Source organism: Magallana gigas, chromosome 10, assembly GCF_963853765.1.
Source record: "Magallana gigas chromosome 10, xbMagGiga1.1, whole genome shotgun sequence".
NCBI classification, from domain to species: Eukaryota; Metazoa; Mollusca; class Bivalvia; order Ostreida; family Ostreidae; genus Magallana; species Magallana gigas.
Window position 1 is genome coordinate 26,440,950 of NC_088862.1, and position 27,172 is coordinate 26,468,121.

At 33.9% G+C, this 27,172-nt stretch overlaps 1 protein-coding gene across 4 annotated transcripts; it reads right to left on the minus strand.

Annotated features, from left to right (window-relative positions):
- Positions 1-18,005: 18,005 nt before the first annotated feature.
- On the minus strand, positions 18,006-23,839 carry LOC117689226 (uncharacterized). Of its 4 annotated transcripts, XR_010710245.1 has the most exons (3): positions 22,405-23,839; positions 19,809-19,961; positions 18,807-19,682 (listed from the first exon to the last, which is right to left on the minus strand). XR_010710245.1 is itself a non-coding variant. In XM_066073635.1 (2 exons), exons 1-2 carry the CDS (start codon positions 23,573-23,575, stop codon positions 19,378-19,380), a joined length of 951 nt encoding a protein of 316 aa, XP_065929707.1. In that variant the 5' UTR covers positions 23,576-23,839; the 3' UTR covers positions 18,807-19,377. The 4 variants fall into 4 exon arrangements, 1 of the variants encoding a protein (XP_065929707.1); XR_010710243.1 differs by having other exon boundaries at positions 18,006-19,961; XM_066073635.1 differs by having other exon boundaries at positions 18,807-19,961; positions 23,209-23,839.
- Positions 23,840-27,172: the final 3,333 nt, after the last annotated feature.

Here is a 27,172-nt window from a genome sequence, read left to right on the forward strand (position 1 = left end):
TTGTTTATAAATGCCCTGAAAAAGTCAGATTTTAAAAGGTACGAACAATGTAGATATTTTTTTGTAGTCGTTTGTATTCCTACGTCAGAGTTCAATAAAGTCTCGCTCAACCACTCGACACCCGGCTGTCTTCGTGTACATGTATCTTCGACTAGCAGATAGTATCTCCATCTTTGCTTATTAGAAATGTACAGAGATAGCCGAGCGTTTGGTTGTACGAGACAAGAGTTAGATATTGCTTTTCCCGAGTTTTTTCGATTACGAATATTGAGGTTGATGGAAATAAATTTTATCTTTAAATACAGCCAGATCATCACATTTTGTATCGTTGTATCTAAATGAGGCAACAACGTTAGCATTTTAAGTACAAAACATTAGAAACTGAGATATACTGAGCATCTTCACTACTAAAGGTAATAATGTTGTGTTTCTACATTGCAACATGTTCTGAAATATCTTTAATTTATGTTTGTTAATTAGATAGAGTGTGTTGATACTATCCCGAGCAGTGTTGCCCAGGTCAGAGATTGTCACACCTATCCTTTTAATGGTATGAAACGTCACAGATCAAGAAAAAATTATCCAAAGAAAAATATTTATGCATACATTGATTTGTTGGTTATAACTTTGATTAAACATAATAAAGAAACAAGGCCGTTGTCGACATATTCATATTTTATGAAGTTCATTAAATTTAGTTAATTTCACTACGCCACGTGAATCTGTTTGTTATATAGAAGCACATGAATTTAAACACACTGTCGTAAACAAAAGCTGTACGTGTGAATACGTGTATTTAATCTTATGATAGGTAAACAATTTAGAATTCATCCGCCAAAGACGTGTTTTTTTTCAATTAACACCTATGATACCTAAATGACATCAATTTACGGAGAGTTAAAAAAATAACGAGTTGTACCAAAGCATTTCAAGAACAGAAGATGACCTACATCTTTTGAATTTATTTTACAATTTTAAAACCTGATACATGTACATGTAAAAGCTTTTCAAGGCTTTTGATAGTATTCACAGAGATAGATTATTAAAAATCCAGAGGCACTACGCTATACCATCTAAAATAGTCGACCTAGTAAAAACATTCTACACAGAATATTTAAACGCACTATAGGTAGCTCCTAAAACACAAGTTTTCTTGTGAAATCATGAGTGAGACAAGGATATGTGATGTCAGCCTAATTATTCATCATAGCAGTAGACTGGGTAATGAGATCAACCCTCAGTGAAGACAACACAGGTATCAGGTTGACCATTTTCAGCTTTAATATCCCATCTGGAAACGCAAACGCAATGAAAAACATCTAATTTACAAAGTAATGTCAGCAAAATCGGTCTGAACATCAACATAAAGAAAACTGAAGGAATGCCTCTTAATTCAAAGTGCTCACCAAAATTATAACTTAATGGAAAGGATATTAAAAACACATATCATTTTACATACCCTGGAAGTGAAGTGACATCAGAGGGAGGTGCTGACAAGGATATAGTAGGAAGATTAGGAAAAGCCAGAGGAGCCATTTGTCAAGCTTAAGAATTTATGGAAATCAAGCAGCATCAGCAGACTCACAAAGATCAAGATATATAACAGCTGTGTACTATTTGTCCTAATGTATGGTGCTGGATGCTGGAGGATGACAGAAAGGGACATAAACAAACTATCAAGTTTCCATAATGGCTGCCTCAGAAAGATCTTGAAGATCTGTACGTGTAAATACGTGTGTTTAATCTTATGATAGGTAAACAATTTAGAATTCATCCGACAAAGACGTGTTTTTTTTCAATTAACACCTATGATACCTAAATGACATCAATTTACGGAGAGTTAAAAAAATAACGAGTTGTACCAAAGCATTTCAAGAACAGAAGATGACTTACATCTTTTGTATTTATTTTACAATTTTAAAACCTGATACATGTACATGTAAAAGCTTTTCAAGGCTTTTGATAGCATTCACAGAGAAAGATTATTAACAAGAGGCCCAGGGGCCACATCGCTCACCTGAGCAACAATTGCCTTAATTCTGATCAAATTAGCATTACAGTTTCAAGATATCTTGACAACTAAGTACAGTAGATCTTGCTAAAAAAGTTGAAAATCTGCCAATTTTTATCCACCTCTTTCTTTTGGTAAATACCAATCCCCTTTTGTTGTTGTACCTGTAAGAAGATTTTTCTCTATTCCTATATACCCCCCCCCCCCCATTTTGTGGCCCCACTTTTCTCTAGGGTATCATGGTTTCATCAAACTTATATCTGCATAACCTGTGCTTTCACACTAAGTACTGAGTTTTGGACCGAAAAACTTTCCCTATGTATTCTATTCTATGAAAAACTATTCCTATGTAAAAATTCAAACTGCCATCACGGACCCGCCCTACCACTAGGGACTGTGATTTTAAATTTACAATACCCGAGGATGCCTCTACACAAGTTAAAGTTTTTCTGGCCAAATGGTCTTTAAAAAGAAGATTTTTAAAGATTTTCTCTATATATTCCTATGTAAAAATTGATCCCCCACTGTGGCCTCACCATACCACTGGACTATTATTTTAAAAAGCTTGAATCTATTCAATTTGGAAATGCTTCCACTCAGATTTGGGCTTTCCTGGCATAATACCGGTAGTTTTGAGAAGAAGATTTTTTAGAGATTTTCTCTATGTATAAAAATGTATCCCCCATTGTGGCCCTGCCCTACCCCCAGGGACCATGATTTGAACAAACTTGAATCTACATTATCTGAGGATGGTTACCCGCCAATTTGAGCTTTCTTGGTCAAATAGTTTTTGAGAAGAAGATTTTTAAAGATTTTCTCTATATATTCCTATGTAAAACTTGATCCCCCAATTGTGGCCCCACCCTACCCCCTGGGACCATGATTTGAACAAACTTGAGTCTACAATACCTGAGAATGCTTCCATTCAAATTTGAGCTTTCCTGGCCTAATAGTTTTTGAGAAGAAGATTTTCTCTATATATTTTATGTAAAACTTGATCCCCTTCTTGTGGCCCCTCCCTACCCCCGGGGACCATGATTTAAACGAGCTTGAATCTACACTACCTGAAGATGATTCCATTATAATTTTAGCTTTTCTGGCCCAATAGTTTTTGAGAAGAAGATTTTTAAAGATTTTGTCTATATATTCCTATGTAAATATTCATCCTCCTATTGTGGCACCACCCTATCCCCGGGGACCATGATTTGAACAAACTTGAATCTACACTATCTGAGGATGCTTCCACTCAAATTTGAGCTTTCTTGGTCAAATAGTTTTTGAGAAGAAGATTTTTAAAGATTTTCTCTATATATTCCTATGTAAAACTTGATCCCCCAATTGTGGCCCCACCCTACCCCCAGGGACCATGATTTGAGCAAACTTGAATCTACACTACCTGAGGATGCTTCCATTCAAATTTGAGCTTTCCTGGCCTAATAGTTTTTGAGAAGAAGATTTTCTCTATATATTCCTATGTAAAACTTGATACCCCCATTTTGGCCCCACCCTACCCCCGGGGACCATGATTTGAACAAACTTGAATCTACAATATCTGAGGATGCTTCCACTCAAATTTGTGCTTTCCTGGCCCAATAGTTTTTGAGAAGAAGATTTTTAAAGATTTTCTCTATATATTCTAATGTAAAACTTGATCCCCCAATTGAGGCCCCACACTACCCCCGGGGACCATGATTTGAACAAATTTGAAACTACACTACCTGTAGATGCTCCCATTTTAATTTGAGCTTTTCTGGCCCAATAGTTTTTGAGAAGAAGATTTTTAAAGATTTTCTCTATATATTCCTATGTAAAACTTGATCCCCTAATTGTGGCCCCAACCTACCCCCGGGGACCATGATTTGAACAAACTTGAATCTACACTACCTGAAGATGATTCCATTATAATTTGAGCTTTTCTGGCCCAATAGTTTTTGAGAAGAAGATTTTTAAAGATTTTCTCTATATATTTTATGTAAAATTTGATCCCCTTCTTGTGGCCCCTCCCTACCCCCGGGGACCAAGATTTGAACAAACTTAAATCTACACTACCTGAGGATGCCTCCACACAAGTTTTAGCTTTTTAGGCCAAATAGTTTTTGAGAAGAAGATTTTTGAAAAATTCCAACAAATTTTCAACAATTCTCAATTATCTCCCCTTTAAAGAGGGCGTGGCCCTTCATTTGAACAAACTTGAATCCCCTTCACCTAGTGGTGCTTTGTGCTAAATTTGGTTGAAATCTGCCCAGTGGTTCTTGAGAAGAAGATGAAAATGTGAAAAGTTAACGACAACGACTACGACAACGACTACGACAACGACAACGACAGACAACGGACAAATTGTGATCAGAAAAGCTCACTTGAGCCTTTGGCTCAGGTGAGCTAAAAATCCAGAGGCACTACGGTATACCATCTAAAATAGTCGACCTAGTAAAAACATTCTACACAGAATTTAAACGCACTATAGGTAGCTCCTCAAACACAAGTTTTCTTGTGAAATCATGAGTGAGACAAGGATATGTGATGTCAGCCTAATTATTCATCATAGCAGTAGACTGGGTAATGAGATCAACCCTCAGTGAAGACAACACAGGTATCAGGTTGACCATTTTCAGCTTTAATATCCCATCTGGAAACGCAAACTCAATGAAAAACAACTAATTTACAAAGTAATGTCAGCAAAATCGGTCTGAACATCAACATATAAAGAAAACTGAAGGAATGCCTCTTAATTCAAAATGCTCACCAAAATTATAACTTAATGGAAAGGATATTAAAAACACATATCATTTTACATACCCTGGAAGTGAAGTGACATCAGAGGGAGGTGCTGACAAGGATATAGTAGGAAGATTAGGAAAAGCCAGAGGAGCCATTTGTCAAGCTTAAGAATTTATGGAAATCAAGCAGCATCAGCAGACTCACTAAGATCAAGATATATAACAGCTGTGTACTATTTGTCCTAATGTATGGTGCTGGATGCTGGAGAATGACAGAAAAGGACATAAACAAACTATCAAGTTTCCATAATGGCTGCCTCATAAAGATCTTGAAGATATTTTGGCCAGCAAAAATTTCCAACAAAAATCTAAATAAAATAACGAAAACAACAGACATGATGATATTACTTAGAAAATACAGATGGAGATGGATATGTCATGTATAAAGAAAACCAACAAATGACATCACAAGAGTGGCACTAAGATTGACACCAGAAGGAAAAAGGAGGAAAGGCCGTCCAAGAACAACATAGAGGCGTACTGTCGAAAAAGATATAAAGGCATTAACCTTACCTGGGGAGAAGCGGAAAGGATAACGAAGAACAGAGAAGACTTGAAAATCCCTAGGCATTGCCCTATGTGCCTCCGAATGCAATAAGGACTAGGTAGGTACATGTAGGTACATGTAGAAGGCTATATACATGGCGTAAAAAACAATAAAACCAAGGCGTCTGGATTATATTTTAACAAATTAAAATTTGTCAAAATCTGCGGAATCTAACTTGATTAAATCTGTTTTTTTGATAGATAAAAATTCAATACAATTAAATCGGGACATGGACTGTGAAAATTCAAGAACAGACAAACATGAACGTGTACAAAGGTTAAACAGTATATTCCCTCTTCTTTGGAGCGGGGGTGTACTTATCCAAACAAAACATCCAGGTTATTGCCACTATATTAAAATATTATTTTACTTACAATACCAAACGTCTGCTCGCTTTAAGAATAGCCATGGTTTTTTGTTGTTGTTTTTTTCAACAGGAAGTTGATCAAAGATTTTCTACTAGGTTTTTCATAAGGAAAGCAAACACTATATGATCATGATATAAAACTCCATGAATTTCTGTATGCAAATGAAGGCTTTGTACGATATTATAATGCTTTGATGCACATATTTTCTTGCAATTTGTTTTTTAATTCATTTCACCCATGTAAAATATATCTTATTTAATGAAAGCCACAGAGTATTTCATGGAAATAAGTGAAATATACGAAACTAATTTGTACATCTAAATTATTTTAGATTCGAATTGCACTAACCAACTTGATATCGATGTCTCGACGACATTGACAAAAAAACATTTTCTCTCTGTCCAAGCCACGAAGTCCCAACGACCAATTGATTGCTGATTTCATGGTTATCATTTAAAGAAACCATCTGCCGCGGTATAATGCATTTTAGGCTTTCCAAATTAAAGTTTTATAAAGAGCTTTAAAAAAAAAAGGTGTAAAGGGTTATCACCAACGTCATAATGTAAAAATAAAGTGATTGGCATCCTCTTGCTACAATGATTTATGAAGATTTGATTTTTAAACGATGCTATTAAAGAATTGGTTAAAATGGGAGGGGGGGGGCATATATCACACCAAACCAAATATGGTCCTTTAGGTGTTTTGTAATACTTTACGTGGACTTGTTTATCTCAATTTCCTTTGTTTCATAATAGTTGTCCCAGTGACCTTTGTCTGACTTTAAGCTGTTCAATTAGTAAATGGCATCCATTTCCTTTCTGAGCAACGGTATTGATATGAACTTTTCTTTCATTTGTGAACAAAATGCCTGTAGTGAATAGTGCATATAGTTAATAAAAGTCCACCGTCGTTTAAAAACATTTCTTTAGTAAAATGGGAAGCAAATAAAAAAAAATACCAGTTCTCAACGATCAGATCCAACCTAACATCAGAGCAGACCTCAACAATACATCGGGTCGGGTTTACTTTTGGGGTTTACTCGGGGTTTACGCTGGGTCTGCTTTTTGAAAACCTGCGTCTATTCGGTGTTTACTTTGGGTTTACTAGGGGTTTGCTTTTGGGGGTCCATTTTATGCACTGAAGCTTGTTTTATCTTATCATCTAACCGCCTGTACTTCCCGACCTTTGTATATTGCAAACAGATATGTACATGTAGCGTCTGCTTTCAGAGGGTTACACGTTCTTGTGATTTGGATTAACTCACTGTATCAACTTTTGGTTTACATTTGGTTTACTCGGGATTAATCCCGAGAAGACCCCTGAAACTAACCCAGGGTTTAGTAGGGGTCTACTTTCTGTTAGGTTCGGTCAGATTGGTACTGTGAATGGCTCTAGTTCTCCCGTTGCTACCCTTTCTCCTTCGATATTCTGCTACATTGTTTTGGGTTGTTTTTTTTACCGAACAAAAAAAAGTTACTCTAAAAATTATTATCCACATTTAAGGTGAATTGAATCAAATTAAATCAAGTTTATTGAACATGGTTAAGATTTAAGAAAGAAACTTATCGTTCTGTTGTTTATTCACATTAGGTTATTTTACCACAACTTTGCTTATATACCTTGCCATTTTATTCCTGTTAATCACTGACTATATCATCAACAATCTTTTGTCCGACGTCAGATACTTTCATAAAAAATATCATTATAAACCTTAGTTTATTGAATGTAATGTTGAACCGTGATCAGCAATATAGACCATCAAACCTAGCTAAAAGTTTTAAATTTTATTAGAAATGTTCATCGACGACTAAAGCATTCATATTGTTAAATACTATTACAGGTAAGAGTCAGACAGTGTCTGGTTCATCACGTATTGCAGATTGTAATAAAATTTGGTACGATAGAGTTTTTCATAAATTACTTGAAAAAAAATATGCTCTTGGATTTTCTTTAAGTAGTTGGTTTCTATAGTAACAAGTTTAAAGCGCATTAGATGATCACAATATGTTGTGTAACATTGCATTAATAAGATTAAGAATAGAATATCTTGTTAAATTCATAGTTGAAGCAGTTTTATGAAATATAGACACAAATAGAAACCGCTCCTCTACCTTGCGTTTGACAAGATATAACAACATTTCATAAGAGGTCTCCTCAGGGCGACCTTTAAAGTTATAAGATATCCTCCTCAATTTTCTTAACGTGGTTGGTTTCTATAGAAACAAATTTAAAGCGCATGTATGATCACAATATCTTTTTGAACATTGCATATATAAGTCAGAGTAAGAATATGTTGTTAAATTCATTATTGTAGCAGTTTTATGAAATATGGACTGGCAAAACCGCTCCTATACCTTACGCTTGACACGATATAACAACATCCCAGAAGAGGTCTCCTCAGAACAACCTTTGAGGTCATTTTCGCTAGCTAGGGGTTGCTGATACGCAAATTCCTCACTAACTTGGCATTTTTGCTATCAAAAGTCTGGATTTTTTCCTGGATTTTGATTGGGGTTTCCTGAAACCGTTTGACCAATAAAAAATGCAAAACATTTGATATAATTGCAATGCTTTCAGAATGTTTATTTACGAGTGTCTCTAACACGAAAAGTTCAAAGTGTGTGATTTTTTATACTATCTGGTTGCGCCTTTATTTTAGCATGCAATGGTGCAATAATGAGATCAGCCGATTGTGTACTAACGGAGGCATGCACTCATACGTGTATGTTAAGGGTTTACCGCTTCCAGTCTTACGTTCTTCTAATGAATTCGATAGATATGTAATATTTTATATTATTGGTCAAAGTTATTTACAGAAACAATTCCACATTTCCTGCATTGGAACAACTTCTTGCCCTGAAAGAATGTATCTCTTTTCTTCACTTTAAATCTTGCACTGTTTGTGAATGGTTCAAACAAGCAGTTGACAATTCCATTGGATTTGTCAAATTGCTTTCTTTTTTTTCTTTTTCATAACTTAGCTTTATTTATTTTTCAACGATTGATAAACGAGTACTGAACTTAAAATGATCTCTTGATGGCATGGATGTTAGCGCAATGAGTTTTGGTTGCAATACTTATAAATACACTAGCCAACTTTTAGGGGTCAACTAATTCTTTGCTTCCACGTGTTGCAGGATAATATTTTATCAAAATGGCATTGAAATTATTTATTAACCGTAATGAGCGAACAATCCTTTGGTTGTTGAGTTGCCTTAATCAAAGAGGCGGGAATTAAATCACATCGTGAAAAACAAAAGCTGCTTATCAATTGCTCTAAATAGTAATTATAACAAGGAGAGAGATTAAGATATGTTTTGCCAGAAGCCAAGCCTTACCGAACTCAAAGAGCAGCTTATACCAAAGAGACAAACAGCCTTTGACTTTCAGTTTATCTCTTTGTGTAGTAATAAGTCCAAATATAACAGTTATTTTTTCCTTTTACTTGGAGTAACTGTAAGGATTGGTTCATATATTACTGAATACATTACTGAAAAAAACACGTCTAAAATCTGGCAAAGGATCCAAATAAAAGCAGCTGACACAGATCTAGAGTGGCGGTGTTTGTCCCCACAATGATATAACTTTTTTTTTTTAAATTATTAGTATTTTTTTTTCAAATGTTTTTAATATATGTATTAGGTTTCCTTAACAAATTGCAATCAATAATCTGGTATAAATCTAGCGTAAACCAGGGATAAGATTACATCCTTAAAAATTTTGTTATTAATTAGTCGGAAGCAAAAGAGGCTGGTTATCCGCACTTGATACGCCCAATGTGTTATCATATATATTTGTATCCTTAAAATTTGTATCCTTAAAAATTTTGTTATTAATTAGTCGGAAGCAAAGAGGCTGGTTATCCGCACTTGATACGCCCAATGTGTTAGCATATATATTTGTATCCAACAATTAAAACCTGCTAACAAAACTATGGAAAGAAATTTGGATTATAAAGTAATGAATAGTATGCATAAAACACATCGTTAGAAATAAGGTAAGGTCATAGATTGACTGAAAACTTTGAGACAATTTTACAGTATTCATGTAAAAATTTTCGTTCATATCGATTCTTCATTTTTGTTTCAGTTGTAAAACGTATTTATATATACAGAACATACGTGATTTAAAATGTAATCAAAACAATAAATTTCACACTCTGCAGAAAAAAAACATATATAATCATATTATTATGTTATACGTGATAATGTATAAATGGTGCCTTTTAGAACAGAAACAGTGGAAATTGACACCCCGAAAAAAACATTTTCAACCAACTCATAGTAAAGTTGACAATGGTTTTCAATTTTATTTAAAAATATTTATTTTGTCGTACTGAATGTTTTAATTATAAAAATTTTAAAGTTGACAATGGTTTTCAATTTTATTTAAAAATATTTATTTTATCATACTGAATGTTTTAATTTTAAAGGAAACTTTACTGCTTTTATAAAGAAATGACGTAATGCCGTTTGTCTTTTCTGCGATGCTGAAAAAATAAATGTGAGTTATACAATATAAACCCTTATTTTTACTCAAAATACATGTACTTTTATGATTGATAGAAATATTACCAATTTGAAAATTCGATGCTTAATTTATTTATTGCACATAAAAATAACATGTTGTAAGTGTATCAGATAGCTTAGATACATAATACATTATTTCATACTGTTTCATCCTTATGTATCTTCTCAAATAGAACTCAGTGAATTCAAAGGCCAAAGTGAGATAAGGCAGTGAAAAATGTCCTTACGGAAAATTTCATACTAATAGGAATATTTGGCATTCGACTTATACCATTTGAGTAGTTATGATAGTGTATATGTATTCAACATATTGAATTTATCAATTATTATTATTATTAACTAAACACTGTTTCATAAAACAACTATGTCACGTTTGAACCCATGTAAAGCTTTTAAATTACTGAGTTTACTCATTTAGTTATAAATAAGTTGGTATTTAAGTATTACATGTACATATCAATATATGTTTTTAGTTGAAAAAGTTGTTTTAACGTTAGTAGAACACGTGCATAGGTACATATAATGTTGAACATTAGCCAATTCTTACGAAACCATAGCCAATCCTTACGAAACCAATAAAAGGGGCATGGTCATGATTTTAGTTAAATTTTATTTTTTCTGTTTTTATTATATGCAATGTTTTAGGAATGCATTTCTAATGATCAAATGAAATTTGTGTGCCAGTCGTTGAGTTTTAAGCAAGATACATGGCTCACAATTCCTCGTCATGTAAACAAGGCTCGTGCCCTGTTTTTGTTTACATAGGTTCAATATACCAGTAAAAATCTTTTTAAAGCTGGTTTGCCTTTCTTATTATTCATTTAAAGCATAAATAAACAGTTCCTAACAGATGTATTTTAGATCTAAAACTGGAATTTTCACTTCAACATTCGAAATGATATAAACGCTTTGTTTACATAGCGAAGAATTGTAAGCTCTGTAACTCGCTTATAACTCATCAATTGACACTCAAATTTTGTTTGCCTATTAAAAATGCCTTACTAAAGCATTGTGAACATTAAAATCAAGAAAAGAATTTTTGATCAAAATCGTGACCATGCCCCTTTAAATAAGGCTTGAAGTAACCTTAAACGGAACTATTCACATCGATACATGTAGTACCAACAGGATACTGATAAATTGACATAAACTTTAAATGAACCTTCGTGTACTAAGTATTAAACACAGCCAAGCAGTACACTCAGTTTATCTACTCTTTTGTTCATAATTAATAAGAATAAAATGACCAAAAAAAATTTAAAAAGACCACAGCTATCTTTCAAAGCTAGCTTTCCAGTGAATATATTAGTAGAATTTATAGTGATGCAAATTGTGTTTTGGACAGCCGTAGTTATAAAACTTGTGTATGTCTGGTTTTATTTTCTCATTCCTTAGTCGTTCATATGGTAAGATAAGTAAGTACTTTCATTCTTGATTATGATCCAAACAAATATCACATTGTCTAAAAAAACCAATATATTTCTTTACAATTGGAGTCTGAATATGTAAATAACCTGTATGTTGAAATCAAATGTGATTATTTTAATTAAATGGGAATGTACATGCACGTAAATCGATAGGGATAACTGTAGAAAATTGTGCATATTTTCAGACCTATATCGATTTAGTCAGATAAGGCTTTGACAAAGGGGTGTACATGCTACAAATACTTTCAATAATGCTAGTGTTATCGCTCTTAGACGTCTGTCAGACGGTTGGCACGTTCGTTACCACAAATACACCTGCCGGGAGTGCACGTGGATACAGGGCATCTACCTCACCAAGAGGTCAGTAGGAAATTTACGTGGGTAAACTTTTTGCCAAACCACGATTTGGAAACCTGCGTTTTACTCCACCTGTTGAGAGAAGGTATTAAAGGCCAAGGGTTCTTAAAGCCACTGAGTTTGGCGCCGCCTGTCCCCAGCAACTTAATTCGTACGGTAGGTCAGTAAGAAAGGCATATACCTGCTACATCCTCTTGCTTGACATCAAAACCATTCTTAGACCATATTTACCACCTTGAAATGAAGAGCACTGTAAAAATATATAGGAAAATCTTCAAATTTTATAACTATATTATATCGGCTATTTTCCTTACCCTGTGACCAAAAATAGTGTATTTGATTTTAGATTAAATTAAAGGTAAATCTGATAGGTCATAATGATCATCCAGTCTTCTAGGGTCAATTTTTACATTTGATCATAGCGAATTGTTTAATTGTGGTTCTTCACTATTATAAAGAGTTAGCAAACTTAATTAAAGTATAGCTGCAAAAGAAAGAACAAGATATTGTAGACTTATACAGAGGTTTTGTGGACTCTAACGATGCGATTTTTCTAGACTATGGCTTCCAAATAGAGATGCCATCATTCCCAACCAAAACGAGAAACAACATACCATGTAAGAAACCATTCGTGTAGTCGAAGCAAGGAAAAAAATAGAAATATTTTTACAGAGTGTTTAAAATAGTCAAATTCCATAATATGAGATTTTGTAGGAATTTTGTCCAGCATAATTTATTAGTTGCGACTGCCACTTAAAATCAACGGCAATGCACAAGATAATTTTTACATACATCTTAATTAATGAATTAAGACCATCAATTAAAACAAACAACAATGATCATCTAAAGCCTCTCTGATACAGTTTATAAAAAAGCACGGTGAGAGCTAATTCAAATTCTTTGAAAATAATTTATATCAATCGATTTTCCTACCCAAAGTTAAGATGAAGAAAGTGAGAGAACTAACATTTGTCTTTTATAAAGTTTAACAAGAAAACATTTATATCCTGGAGAACACACAACGAGCAGGACAACATAGTAGACATGTTCGAAATTGAAATTTTAAAAAGAGTGCTGGATGATTATGGGCATTTTTGGACTACCGTAACGTTACCTTTTTTTAAAGCAAATATCTCTGTATAGAGAAATAGTGGGGAAAAAGCACGTTTGCCAAAACAAGTCTATAAAACTGCTAATGTGCTATTTTCCTTTATTTATTTAGTTTTAAGAATACACCCAAAGATATCTTTGATTATCGGACCATCTTCAAGATACATAAAGAAGCTCACATATAAATGTTTATCCCAATTAATACGCAAGAACGAGCCATCTTTGACGTGGAAACACAGCACTCTTATTTTCACCAAATACATGTAATTGACTGGGTACTTGAACCGAAACTGCCACTTGCTATCAAAGGGTTGCGTTTGTGAAAATGTATCTCGTTCCTTCAATTCATATATCATTAACGTTACACTGAACTGGTATACGTCCGCGGATTACCTTCCTTTGCCTCCATTTAACATCAGTTCTACTAAATGTTACTATTGTTACATGATCAGAGTGTGGGTAGGTGAGTTCGTTAAATTTTATAAACACCTACATGTAGCTATTAAGTGTTTTTTCCCTTCAATTTATGACAAAAAGAGATTACAAGAAACTGACATTTAATAATTGGTACGTTTAAATAGACTGAGTGTTATTTCAGTAACGTTTAATCTAAAATGATGTAGCATTGGCCCGGTGTTTGAGAAAACTTTTTGTACCTAAATATACATGTATATTCACAAAGCATAAGAAAGAATGAATAAAAATTATTACTATAATTAAAATTGTTGTTTTAAAGTTTTCGAATCATCGACAGGATTTTTTTTTATTTAAGTGAATAAAGTGATTAAAAATATGCTATCATGTACTATGGGAGATAGCTAAAAACTTTGTATAATAATACATGCTTAATTCAATTTCGATGCTTAGAAAATAACTTCAAACTTACGAAGTACTTCAGCCATCCGAAGTCTTCCATCACTGTCATGGTATGGATTCATGGTGGATATTTTCAAGAGGATCGGGATCGGGATACGACGAAAGAATATTGGCTTATAAGGGAGAAATTATTGTAGTGACTGTCAATTATAGATTGGGGGATCTTAATAAAATTGCATTATCTCTGTGAAATTTCTGGTAAATGTGCTCACAAAACTAACCAAAAATTGCAATTTTAACGTTCATAATTAAACATCATGCAATTATTCTTGCATGTATATAAACTGAACATTTCGAAAAGGTTCACCGTGAACAATTGTTTTCATAAATATTGATAAGTAAAGAGTTACGTGACTGTGTCTCTATACTTTAAATGCATAATTAAGTAATGTACAAGTATGTTGTTGAATCAATTACATGCACAGGTATCTAAATAATAATTCTTTGATAAATGTTTTAAAAAATGTACATGATAGGGTTTCTATCAACATCTGATTCAAACGCAAGCGGACATCAAGCACTTCTAGATCAAATGCTTGCACTATTAAAGTGGATCAGAAGAAACATGCGTAACTTTGGTGGAGATCCATATCAAGTGACTATTTTTGGCGACCATTCGTTGACCATTTTTGTCTGTTTCACTCCATATGTTATCTTCTATTTCCATGATTAAATCTCTCTCTCTCTCTCTCTCTCTCTCTCTCTCTCTCTCTCATTTTTACAAAAGGAATATTTTATGGTCCCATCACTCAAAGCGGATGTAAATGTACACCTTACTCACAACTCAGAACACCAGAAGCCTGGCTCAGGTATATAACTTTCTCAATCACGGCAATGGTGAAGTGCTTGAGGACTAAATCAGCTGAATATGTTGTTGAAGTGAAACCAAAAATATGGTGTCTTACAATAATTATGATTAACCATGCATCCTAAATTTTGGGAGTTGATTTACTCTGGCAGACCGGAAGTGAAACAGTGTTTGGACCTCAGCACACATCACCGCCGCCGACGCAGTGTATTCAGATGCATTTTTTTTCAAAGAAACTTATTCATAAGTTCCTCGAAAATAATCAGATTTTAAATGGTACAAACAATTTAGATATTTTTGTGGTCGTATATATTCCTACATGTACGCCAGAGTTCAATATTGCTTGGACACAATTATTTAGAAATATTTCAATTACTTACACAAATGCATATCTTAGAGTTTGATGCCGTTAATTCTGTCTTTGAATATTACACAATATGATTCATATGGGTTTTTTTTTTGGTTTTTTTCTGTCTATACATGTTGCTCGGAATTCTTTTAAAAGCCTAAAAATTCATATTATAGAAGAATGTGCGCTATATTATTTATATACAGCTAATATAAGGAACTACTTGCCAAACAAACAAACATCAAAAGTAGAGTCACACAATGTATGACAACCTCATGGGAACTGTATCATAGAAAAGGATACACCCAAGTATGTTTAATAATTATTTTTCAAATTGAAAATATTGAATTTCGTTAAATAAGTAAACGGATATGAATGCTTAAAACGTTTTGCATGTGTGATATTGTCGCCTCTTAAATTGAAGTCTTGTTTCATATTTATGGGGAGTTTTTTTCACAGTAAAAAATTGTCAATAGCTCTTAATCTAAAATCTTAATCTTAATCTTCAAACTGAGTATTCACATTTTCAAACTTTAATAGCTTAATAAAAGAACGTCGCAGGCGTGCCGCAATTATCCATGCCTTGCCATCTATGCAATATGTTATCTTCAAAAGTTATCTTTATTTAGCATTGAAATTATCAGATGTGAATGAATATTATGTAGATGTTCCGAATTACGAATTCCCGTCGCTTCACGGTGACTTTTCTTGATTTTATCGCATCTGTGACATTACTTTTTGATAAACCCCAGTTTTTTGTAAGCTGTTATACCGGAATCTTTCTTTTAAATCGGTTAAATATTTTTAGTATGTACTTTCTGTTGAATAGCTGGCTTCTGACTACGAGTTCCGCATCCCACAAGTTGGCATGTCCGCAGACCTCACTATTAAGGGGGTGCCAGTTTAGTTATTACTTTTTGGCGCATTACCCTGAACCAAAGTGTAGAGGTAGAAATATCAATTGAAATAAAAGCATACATGTCCCAGTCACTGGTACATATTAAAGTACGTATGTACCAATGTCTTTCTTAAGGTCAGACGCGACCTATCGTCCAAAAAAATCCTATTTCTGCAATGTGAAGATTTCCACAAAGTAATTTCATAATCATATTTTTATACTGTATGTTACATTTTTAATTCAGATATAAAGTGTTCAATCGAAAAAATATAGTATAACTTTATTTATAAGCATTCAAATGCACTTTGAATTACTATATGAAGGAAAATTCTAAATAATCTAGCTCCGAATGGAGCCTTGTATTGTACCCTGAATTTTAGGAATTAACAGTTTTAAATGTTCATAAATAAAGAATAGTATATGAAGGAGAATTTTTATAAAATTGAGGAACGTCTCGTGTGTCCTTGAGAGGTTAGGATTGCTGCATGTGTTTGTATAAAGATTTTGGAAAATATTCATGTTTTATTCCTAAATATAAGGACTTGTTCTTTACTCAGTTATTGTGTATGGCGAAAAATATCATTATAAAACTTTCAAGGTAGATATCATGGGTAACATCAAGTCTTCTTAATATTATTTATGATTTCGCTCTGTGAGCGCTCTATAGTGGTCAGTCTGTAGGCCCGTCTGTCTGTCTGTCTTTCCGTACGGATGTCCGTCCGAGATCTCTTGTCCGGAGCATATTTCTCTCCCATTGGTCAAAATCTGGCTTATAAGTCAAACACAGAATGCCTTTGGGTAAAATGGTGTGCAGTGACCTTAATGTGTCTTAATTTTAGATTAAGATTGATGGGAATGTTTCTCGACTTGTTGCAATGCTGCTGTTGTCAGTCGGTAAATGTCCAAGTAAAAATAAACTGGCGACTTCGAGAGAATAATGACGTATATCTCCGCTAATTTCAGACCCATCAACTTGAAATTCGGCATGAGTGTATCTCAGACATTACTTTTCTGAAAAATACATGCATATTGCGAGTGTTTTAAAAATTAATTGATTTATTACGCTTTTGAAGCGAGCGGGTAGATTTTATCTGGGTCAGAGTTCGACCCCTTTCTTTATTTATGGTTACATTGAAATTAATGTTAAAACGGGCTTGGTCCCTGTGCATGTTTGTTGATAAAAATATGCCTTTTCTAATTCTCCCAGGTAATAATTGTTTAAAGTTTTTAAAATAACCACAATTATTTTGTAAGCATGTATTTTTCGTGTTAATCATAGGAGTTGCTACAACCTAAATTCATTTTTGTAAATGAGGCCACATGCGGGGTTATTGGACATATTTATGTTCATTTTAAAATGAACCGAAATTGGTAAACCATTTATAAATTATCGAGTAAGTGAGGATGTGTTCCGTTTAGAGAGTCCCTTTAACCTGGCGTATAACCGTATGACCGTAGTCGGACGAAGATCTTGTAGTTTTCAGCACGTTTCAATGACTGTCAATCAAAGTCCACGGGGTACAAATAAACGATATAAGATTATTCCGGTATGTACGACCCTTAAATTTCCGGAAGCTCATAATTACGTTAATTAAGTATGTGAAAGGGATTTCAATGTGTTTCAACTATTACAATCAACGTTAATTTTTTTTTTTTTCCTTACGATCCAATAGGTAAATCTGTTATTCACACATACGTTTTCAGCTGTACTGTCTCTTTAAAAATACATGTAGTATATTTTTACATGTACTGTTCAGATACAACATTTCTAATTTTTTCACAGAACTATCTTTTCACAACAGAGACTTCAGTTTACCAAATTTTAAAAACAGACAAACCAGTTCACAAGGCAATTTCAGAAGAAAAAATTAACTAATGTTATTTCATGACCTTTGCCCAAATAAATATGCTTTTCATGTTCCTAGCTAATACCAATATTAATATCAAAACAACAGACAATTATGATTCAGATATTTACCCTGATGTATATACAAAACTAAATAGACTTTTGTTTGTTTGGCGTAGTTGTCATGGCCGTTTAATCAAATGTGCAAAAATTAGATAAGTACATGAATATCAGATAGATATCAGTCAGATATATAGTACATGTACATCAGATAGATTTCATACATGTACATTGAACTCGACATGCGCCGTTCAAACAATATGGCAGCATATATCAAATATATATATGTAATATACAATATTAGAAATACTCTCTTGACCCGAGGAGCCTGGAAAAAACAGTGCCCCACGGAGACAGTATTCTAATCAAAATTATGCACTTTGTTGCCGAGTCCTTGAATACAGATGACCTGCAAAACCATTCCTTGTCCATATTCACTTTCCAGCACATCTTTCTTCTATTCTTCATGGCCATGACGCTGCAAAAGAAAACTCAACCCGAAAAAGCTATTCACAATGTATAATTGTACAAAAACAATACCTATGCAACTATTCACAAGTAGTTTAAATGGAAATTTATAATAATTTATAACCATGCAACCTAATTCTAAATAATGGGTTTGGGTGGGAGGGGATTTTTTGTGACCGACTCAGGGAACAGTTGAATATAAAAGGAAGAGCTTAACGCGCACGCTCCAAGACCAGGAAGTGTGGAGTTATTGCCCTTGAATTAGCATTACTAGAGTTATAGTTCTTGCTCCAAACAATATGCTTAACTGCATGAAATAACAGGGTTTATCCATATTTGATAAACCTAATTATTTCATGACCTTTGCCCAAATAAATATGCTTTTCATGTTCCTAGCTAATACCAATATCAAAACAACAGACAATTATGATTCAGATATTTACCCTGATGTATATACAAAACTAAATAGACTTTTGTTTGTTTGGCGTAGTTGTCATGGCCGTTTAATCAAATGTGCAAAAATTAGATAAGTACATGAATATCAGATAGATATCAGTCAGATATATAGTACATGTACATCAGATAGATTTCATACATGTACATTGAACTCGACATGCGCCGTTCAAACAATATGGCAGCATATATCAAATATATATATGTAATATACAATATTAGAAATACTCTCTTGACCCGAGGAGCCTGGAAAAAACAGTGCCCCACGGAGACAGTATTCTAATCAAAATTATGCCAAATGGATCACGGACACTGTCACGTGAACCATCCGCCAATACCAGGCGGCAATTTTGACAACAATGACACCTGTAGATATGATACATAAGAATGTCTATACTTGGACATTCTAGATTCAGATATATGTATATGATATATAATAAGATAGATAAGTAAACGGACCATGACTTGCCAGAGATATATCAGCTAGTATATTTTAAGGATAGGTGCGAGAGGAAGATGTCACAAACTGCACAATAGCATTTTTCAGGGAATTTATGTATATATTGTTACCCAGATCTGACAAATGCACACCATCTAATCTAAATAATTTCTTTTGAGTTATCTGGATATCTGTATATTTGATAGATGCACCATTAAGCTTTTTCAAGACAAATGTTGCAATGGCACTATTTATTCTACGTCTAGAGTTTTCACCTTCAATAGTTGATAAAGACTGCCTCCAATTACTTCTAGGTAATATATGTGACCATACAATGAGAGTGTTTGGCAAGAGGTCTGCTATTTGAGATAAAGTTAGTTTCATGAATTTTTGAATACCTTTTAAGGTATTTTGAGGGTCCCCAATATTATTACCACCGCAGTGAATAATCAAAATAGTTGGCTGTTTATTAGCTATTAACATACTTGACACAGTTGTATACAAGTACTCCCAAACCATTCCCCTTCTACCATTCCAATTAATGGTAAAGTGGTTTAATCCAAGGTTTAACTGATTTGTGGTCTCTGCATATTTCTGTGCCCAATGAATAATAGATGAGCCAATGATCCAAACTGAATCTGAAATTTATGTATGATTTAACAGCATAAAACTAAAAATACTATTAACATGGTCTTATGTAGGATTTGAAAGCCGATGAACTCCATCTACCCATATGCTTGATTTGTATTTCAGAAACCCCTTTCAAGTACAGGTAAGTTGCACCTCCAATCCTAAATGAGTGCGACTTGAATGAATTTGTAGGTACCTCTAGGAATTTTAAGGATTTATACAGCATGGATGAAAATTGATATTGAGTCAATGGTTTAGTATTGCAGTGGGCAAATAGATGTGTTGCTTGAATGCATTGCCTATGACTTTGAAATTTTTGAAAAATTTGAAACATCAAAAAAGAATCTGGTGTTTTGGGTATTCTAATGGATGAACCGTTACCAAATTGATCTGTTTTGGAGCAACCCACAAAAACTATAAACTCATCCTCCAACATTTGAACATGATTTCTTTCCAACGCCACTAGTTCACTTACTCTCAATAAAGCAAAAAATGCAATGAGAAATGCTGACTGAAATAAATGTGCTTCATACGAAGAAATAGTTAAATGTGGAATGATACTGGTAATTTGTGTTAATAAAGACAATGTAATTGGTTGTCTAATGTCCTGAGTTCTGCATGACCTTTTAAATCCTGCTAACAACTTTTTAACCAAAAAGGATTCTGTAGCATTCTGCCAACCATGTAAATTTACAACAAAACTCAAACCAGCCATATAAGATTTTGCTGTTGAAAATGCAAACCCAGATTCCTTCATATAAGCTATAAACATTACTATATGATCTATAGGTGGTGGCCACAAATGCTCAAAGGAAGCTTGAACTCTGAAATTAAAAAATGCTTGGATGCCTTGTTTGTAAACTTTACTTGAGTTTTTAGATATACTGGCTTCTAACAGCTGATCTATAGTTGATGAATAATCTCCCAAAATGGAGCAGGAATTTGACATGGAAAATTGTCTGCTGTAGGAGCCAACTGTCGGAATCTTGACCACTGAAAGCGAGAAATAGCATCTGCTATATTGTTATTTTTTCCCGGAACATGTATAGCTCTAACCTGGATATTATAACTAAGGGTATACAATACCAACGCTCGAATCAAAACCATGACCCTGTTATTTTTTGAAGACTTTTGATTAATAATATGAACTAATGAGAGATTGTCAATATGTAACAATAACTTTTTTGCATAGAGTTGTTCTGCCCAAATAAAAACTCCCAAAACAATAGGCACAAGTTCAAGAAAAGTAATATCTTTTGTTGTCTCATAAAACCAATGTGAAGGCCAAGCCAAATAACACCACTGACTGCCAAATATGACCCCACACCCTTTTGAACCTGAGCTATCTGTATAAAATTTGAGTGTCTCATCATCTTGCCATGTCAAAGATGGAAAAGGGGTTAATCCATTAAACTTTGTAAGAAATTCTACCCACATTTCTAAATCCAATCTGATTTCTTTTGAAATTCTTATGAAATGGAAAGATTTTTTACCTCCTGCTAAAGCCGCATATACACGACGACAAAATGCTCTTCCTGAGGGCAAAGCTTTAACCACAAATGCTAGTGACCCTGCTAATGACTGTAATTTTTTAACGGTGACCTTTTTACAACTTAAAGCATCATTAATTTTTTCCAAAAGTTCAGTAACTTTATTTTTTGGAACGAAAATAGTTCTTGAAACTGTGTCAATGCCTAATCCTAAGAAACAAATAGATGTACATGGACCTTCTGTTTTTTCTGGAGCTAATGGGATCCCTAAAATTTTTGATAACTTTATCATATGAGCCATTAACATCTCACAATCAGCTGTGTTTGCTCTACCTATAAATAAAAAATCATCTAAATAATGAATGATCCCCCTTGAATTTGACCTTTGCTGCAGCTCCCAGTGAAGGAAGGAAGAGAACATCTCAAATAATGAACATGAAATTGAGCAACCCATTGGCAAGCATTTGTCCACATAATATGAATTTAAAAACTTGAAACCTAGCAAGCAGAAATCTTCAGGACAGACTGGCAACAATCTAAAAGCACTTGAAATGTCCATTTTGGCCATTAATGCACCCTCCCCCATCTCCTGAATCAGTGACAAGGCTTGATCAAATGTAGAGTACGACACTGAGCAATATTGCTGATCAATGTGATCATTGATACTATTACCCACTGGGTGTGATAAATTAGAAATCATACGCCACCCCCCTTGCTTTTTGGGGAGGATACCAATAGGATTACACCGCAAATTTGAAATAGGTGGACAGGGAAAGGGGCCTAAAATTCTACCCAATTTTATTTCTTTATTTATTTTTTCATGTAACTCAACAGCATGTTCCTCTGCAGATATCATGTTTTTAAATTCAACCTTTTTTCTAATGCCTGTATATTGAAGTGAAAACCCATTTTTAAACCCATTTGATAGAACTGTTGCTATTTCTTTGTTTGGGTAATTTACCAGTAAAGAATCGAAGTTAGATGTATTGATTGGAGTGCTGCCAATATCCCATAATTTATGTAACAAGTTACATGTAGGTTTGCCGTCCTGTGGTTTGTTGTCGATTCCTGAAAAATTTGTTGTTGGAATTAAAATTTTCCGAACGAGCAGGTGCATTTTTGGGAATTTGATTAGATTGATTATTTTTGAAGCAGTTAATGGAGGGATGATATGCATTACATGTGATGCACTGATGCAAATACTTGCAATATTGTTTCTGACAAACACCTTCATAATTGTAGGCATAACATTTCAAATACCTACGAGTTGACTGATTTGACAATTGGGTTTTATTAACTGTTTGCATGTAAAACAACCATAGTTCAGCATCAATAGATCCCCAGTTTAAAGAGGAGTCTACAGACTTCTTTAAGCGAAATTGCACATCATAATCCAACCAACCTGAATTGTTACTAGCAGCCCCCCTTTTAATTGTTGACATATACCTCAAGAGTGAAATGGCTTGTAGTGGATGTTTTTCTAAGTATATAGAAGCATATATGAAAAATGCATCCATCCATTGCGAGAAGTTTGTAATTTTTGTTTCTTTATTTTTTGGTTTGACCTGGAAAACACCCCCCTCGAAAACAATTTGATTTTGCATTTCTGTGCAAGGCTCTTGAAGCAACAATTTGTTTAAATGAACAAATTCGCCATTCCAAATTTTATCTTTGAGAGCTTGGGATACATGGGATCCCAGTATAGAAGTAACACTGTTAAATGGGTTTGGCGTGTCAATATTATTTTCCAAATAATTTTCTGTACCTTGATTCATGTTGGTGGGAACATGTGACGACAAGGCACTTGGTGCGTCAGGGGTGGGGTTAACTATGGGCGGCATGTTGTGAGGAATCATCCCAATCATCCCGCTCCGTGACATTCCCTGGCCTGCTTCAGTTGACGACTGTGTCGCTGGTGTCGTCGGAGCCGCAGGTGTTGGAGGAGTCGCTTGTGTCGGAGGAGCATTAATATTGGAGCTGTTTGCAACGGGCTGTCTCACTTGACCTCCTCGACGATTTCCGCGACGACCTCGTGCCAATACACTATTCGAGGCAACTGTATTTGCTCCATTTGGCACGGCTGCGTATGGGCTTCTCGCCTTAGATGCCCTTTGGTTCCTTACTCTCAGCATGATATTGAAATAATATGCCGGTATAAAGTAATAAAACTCGCCGATTAAAACGATAAAACTTGATTATTTCTCTAGTTGAATTTTTGTGACCGACTCAGGGAACAGTTGAATATAAAAGGAAGAGCTTAACGCGCACGCTCCAAGACCAGGAAGTGTGGAGTTATTGCCCTTGAATTAGCATTACTAGAGTTATAGTTCTTGCCCCAAACAATATGCTTAACTGCATGAAATAACAGGGTTTATCCATATTTGATAAACCTAATTATATGCATTTTAAAGAGTGAAGCTCTTAATACATGAGTTTTAAGCTTTTTAATTACTAAAGATGTCATACCAATATTTTCAAAAGGTAAAACACACTTTAACCAAAAAAACTGACTAAGCACCTTAAACAACCGTTAAGGATATTAAGTAAATGGGCAATGACATTGTGGATATGTTTTTTTTTAATTTACGATTGAGACTTGAAAACAATATTAGTAATTAACGATATTTCTACTTGCATGGACAAAAATGGTGTTCATTATGCTTTCATATGAATACTTTTTAGATATGATATTAAGATAGCGTCCAATCTAATTAAAATCAGGACTTTGTTGTTTTTGTAATGGCATATCGGATATGACTAGGTTTGAATAAAATCGAGACGGACCTTGGAGCTACAGGTCTATCCGTATAGAAAACTTGTATTTATTTCGCTCAATAAGTTGCAGGTTTTGAACTTATTAAATAATAATCTACTTAAGGAATTACGGAAGCTTATTGAGGCCAGTTCAGTAAATAAATTAATTTATATTGCGTTAAATCGCAATAGTTATTGCGTTTAAATGCAATCTGTTGCGTTTATTCGCAATAATTATTGCGTTTAAACGCAAAAGAAATTATTCTTTCTGCTAAGCTGGCCTCAATGAGCTTCCGTAAGGAATACATTCTGTGGAAATTTAATGACAAAAAAATCTTGAGAGAATTTAATACCGATTCGTTACTTTACTTGCCTTAGAACTATTTGAACAAGAGATTTGACTTTGTGTTAAACAACATTGTGATGTAGGTCTGTCTATTTCATTGTCAGCCACTCAGCTATGGCTCTCTGAAATTAACAAGATTTTTCTGGCTTTTGAGCTAAGACTACGCAATCGGTGCATATTTTGCTTGAAACCGCGTCATTTCTAACTTGGTTTGACGCAAGAAATAAATAGTTACGTCCTAATAAAAATTCAGGGTCTTGTTAAAATGGTTCTAAACGTTTTTTCAACAGGATATGATTGCCAATATTTGGTACAGAGTTTTGTACCCTTTCAATTGGTAATTTTTCATGGGCAAATTACCCTCGTATTAAAAAAGTTTGACAAATATGACTTTAAAATGCACGTTAGCAGAAATCTATACAATTTTCTTGGTTTTTATTTACATATTAAATGTTAAATCATTTAACTAATGTTTTCATCGAATTAACCCAGGCACGCTTCCTAGAACACTCAGATATTTTGATTAATCTATATGTAAGGATATCTCATTCAGTATTGCTACAAAATCAGCAACACTATCTTTCGTGTTTTATAACACAATGCGACACAGTTATTTTGGAAATTTTTAATTAGATTTTGAGTAAAAACAATTTTTAATTTGGAATGGGTCTTTTTACAAGGCCCGCATGCAAGGGATATTATGCCCTGCCTAAGCACCCAAACCAACCTCGGAAAGTAAAGTTAAATTCATGTCGGAATCAAGGGTCGCCATTTTTACATGTAAACAAACTAACCGCTTTATTATACAGGACTGTTGAAAATGTTTAAAAGATATTCAGAGGCAAGTAAAGAAGTGATATATAAAGTAGAATGTGTTAGGAATTATTATGAAATTTTCACATAGCAACTTTATGTGATTCCTTTATTAAAGATTTAACATGTAGGTCCACGATCTGGTAACCAGAATGTTCTCGTGGAGCTACAGTTGTCTAAATTTGTTTCTATTAGCGTTAACGTCACACGTGCATGCGCGTGGGTATTGTAGAAAGTTTCATTTAGAAAAGACTATAATTATCATTGTCCTTTCCAGTTCTATTATACTTTTTGCAATTGAACAAAAAACCCTTGCAAAATACAAATAGATATGGCACACTGTGGATTACATATTGAATAGTCATTGGGGTGGTTGTAATAACTGACGGAACAGATCATAATTAATAGGTAATTAATTAAATTCTCAAACAATTTGTATCAATATTGATTTTAAAATATCATTTGTTTCAAAACTTTGATCACAAACAAAAACGTCCTCCTCACAATGTTAAGTATTTTAAAGATTGCATATGCATGGACGTAGAATTAACTTACGTAGTGTACAGAGAGAACATGTATAGATCTGTATGTTTAAGTAAGCAGAGACCTTGATATTTAAGCGATAATTAATCGATGACATTGACGTGAATGACAGATAATAATTATTGTATTGCATGGTGTTTAGAACCATTTTAACAAGAGCTTGAACTTTTGGTAGTAGTGTTAAACAACATTGTGACGTAGGCCTGTCTATTTTATTGTTGGCCACACAGCCATGGCTCTTTGAAATCAACAAGATTTGTCTGAGACGACGCAATCAGTGAATATTTTGCTTGAAACCAGCATCATTTGTTTTGACGCAAGAAATAGATAGCTACGCCTTACTGAAAGTCCAAAGTCTTGTTGAAATGGTTGTATTGCTCAAGGATACATGTTGCTCAATATATTAAAGTCAATGGTACGGATTTGCTGTGTGTCTTAAGGTATACGTACATGTACAATGTAGCTTCACTCTTGTACAATTGATACCACGATTAAGGAAATGTATGAATTGGTTAGCTCCTTTTTTACATATAATACCCGGTCATCATGTATAAATAATATTAATCCTTTTGTTTTATTATGGTTACAGTAGTAGTTTGATTTTTTTTAATAGTGTGTCACCTAATGGAGGTAATTTTTCACATGCATTTATTTTTTTTCTGAATGGCCGCAAAATGAATCGTTATCTGCAATTGAACAGAATGCAAGCACGTGCAAATGGATTTTTTAAACAAAAAAGCACACATATTTAGTTATAAAAATTAATGTTCATTTATCTAAGAGCCACAGTAAATGTACATACTTTTAGTAAAAAAAAAATAGCAATGTGTTTTACGCAATGTACACGATGCACACATGACATCATTTATCCAAAATATGTTATGGGGACTGGTTGGTCAACGAATTACCCACCAGGTTAAATCTAAGTTTTTAAAGATATTTTTGGATTTAAACTATAATTTAATCAAGAAAAATCCAAATGTTTTACTTTTGAAAACTGAGTATTTACGTCAACTTTTATGAAGAAGCTCTTTTGTCTCAAGAAGATTAATATAGTCGGCCATTCAGCCCCCTTAATTTGACATGGTTTTAAAATTCTTCTAATAAGGAAAGGGTTGCATATTACACGAACAGTGCACGTTATTCAATTGTTTTTATCTTCCTTCTTCTCTTTGAAGATCCACGAACGTGACATCTCTAGTTCTTCCCAGTGGCAATACGTGGAATCCTTTTGATGGAAGAAAACAGTATTTGGCCAATAATTCCTCCCTTG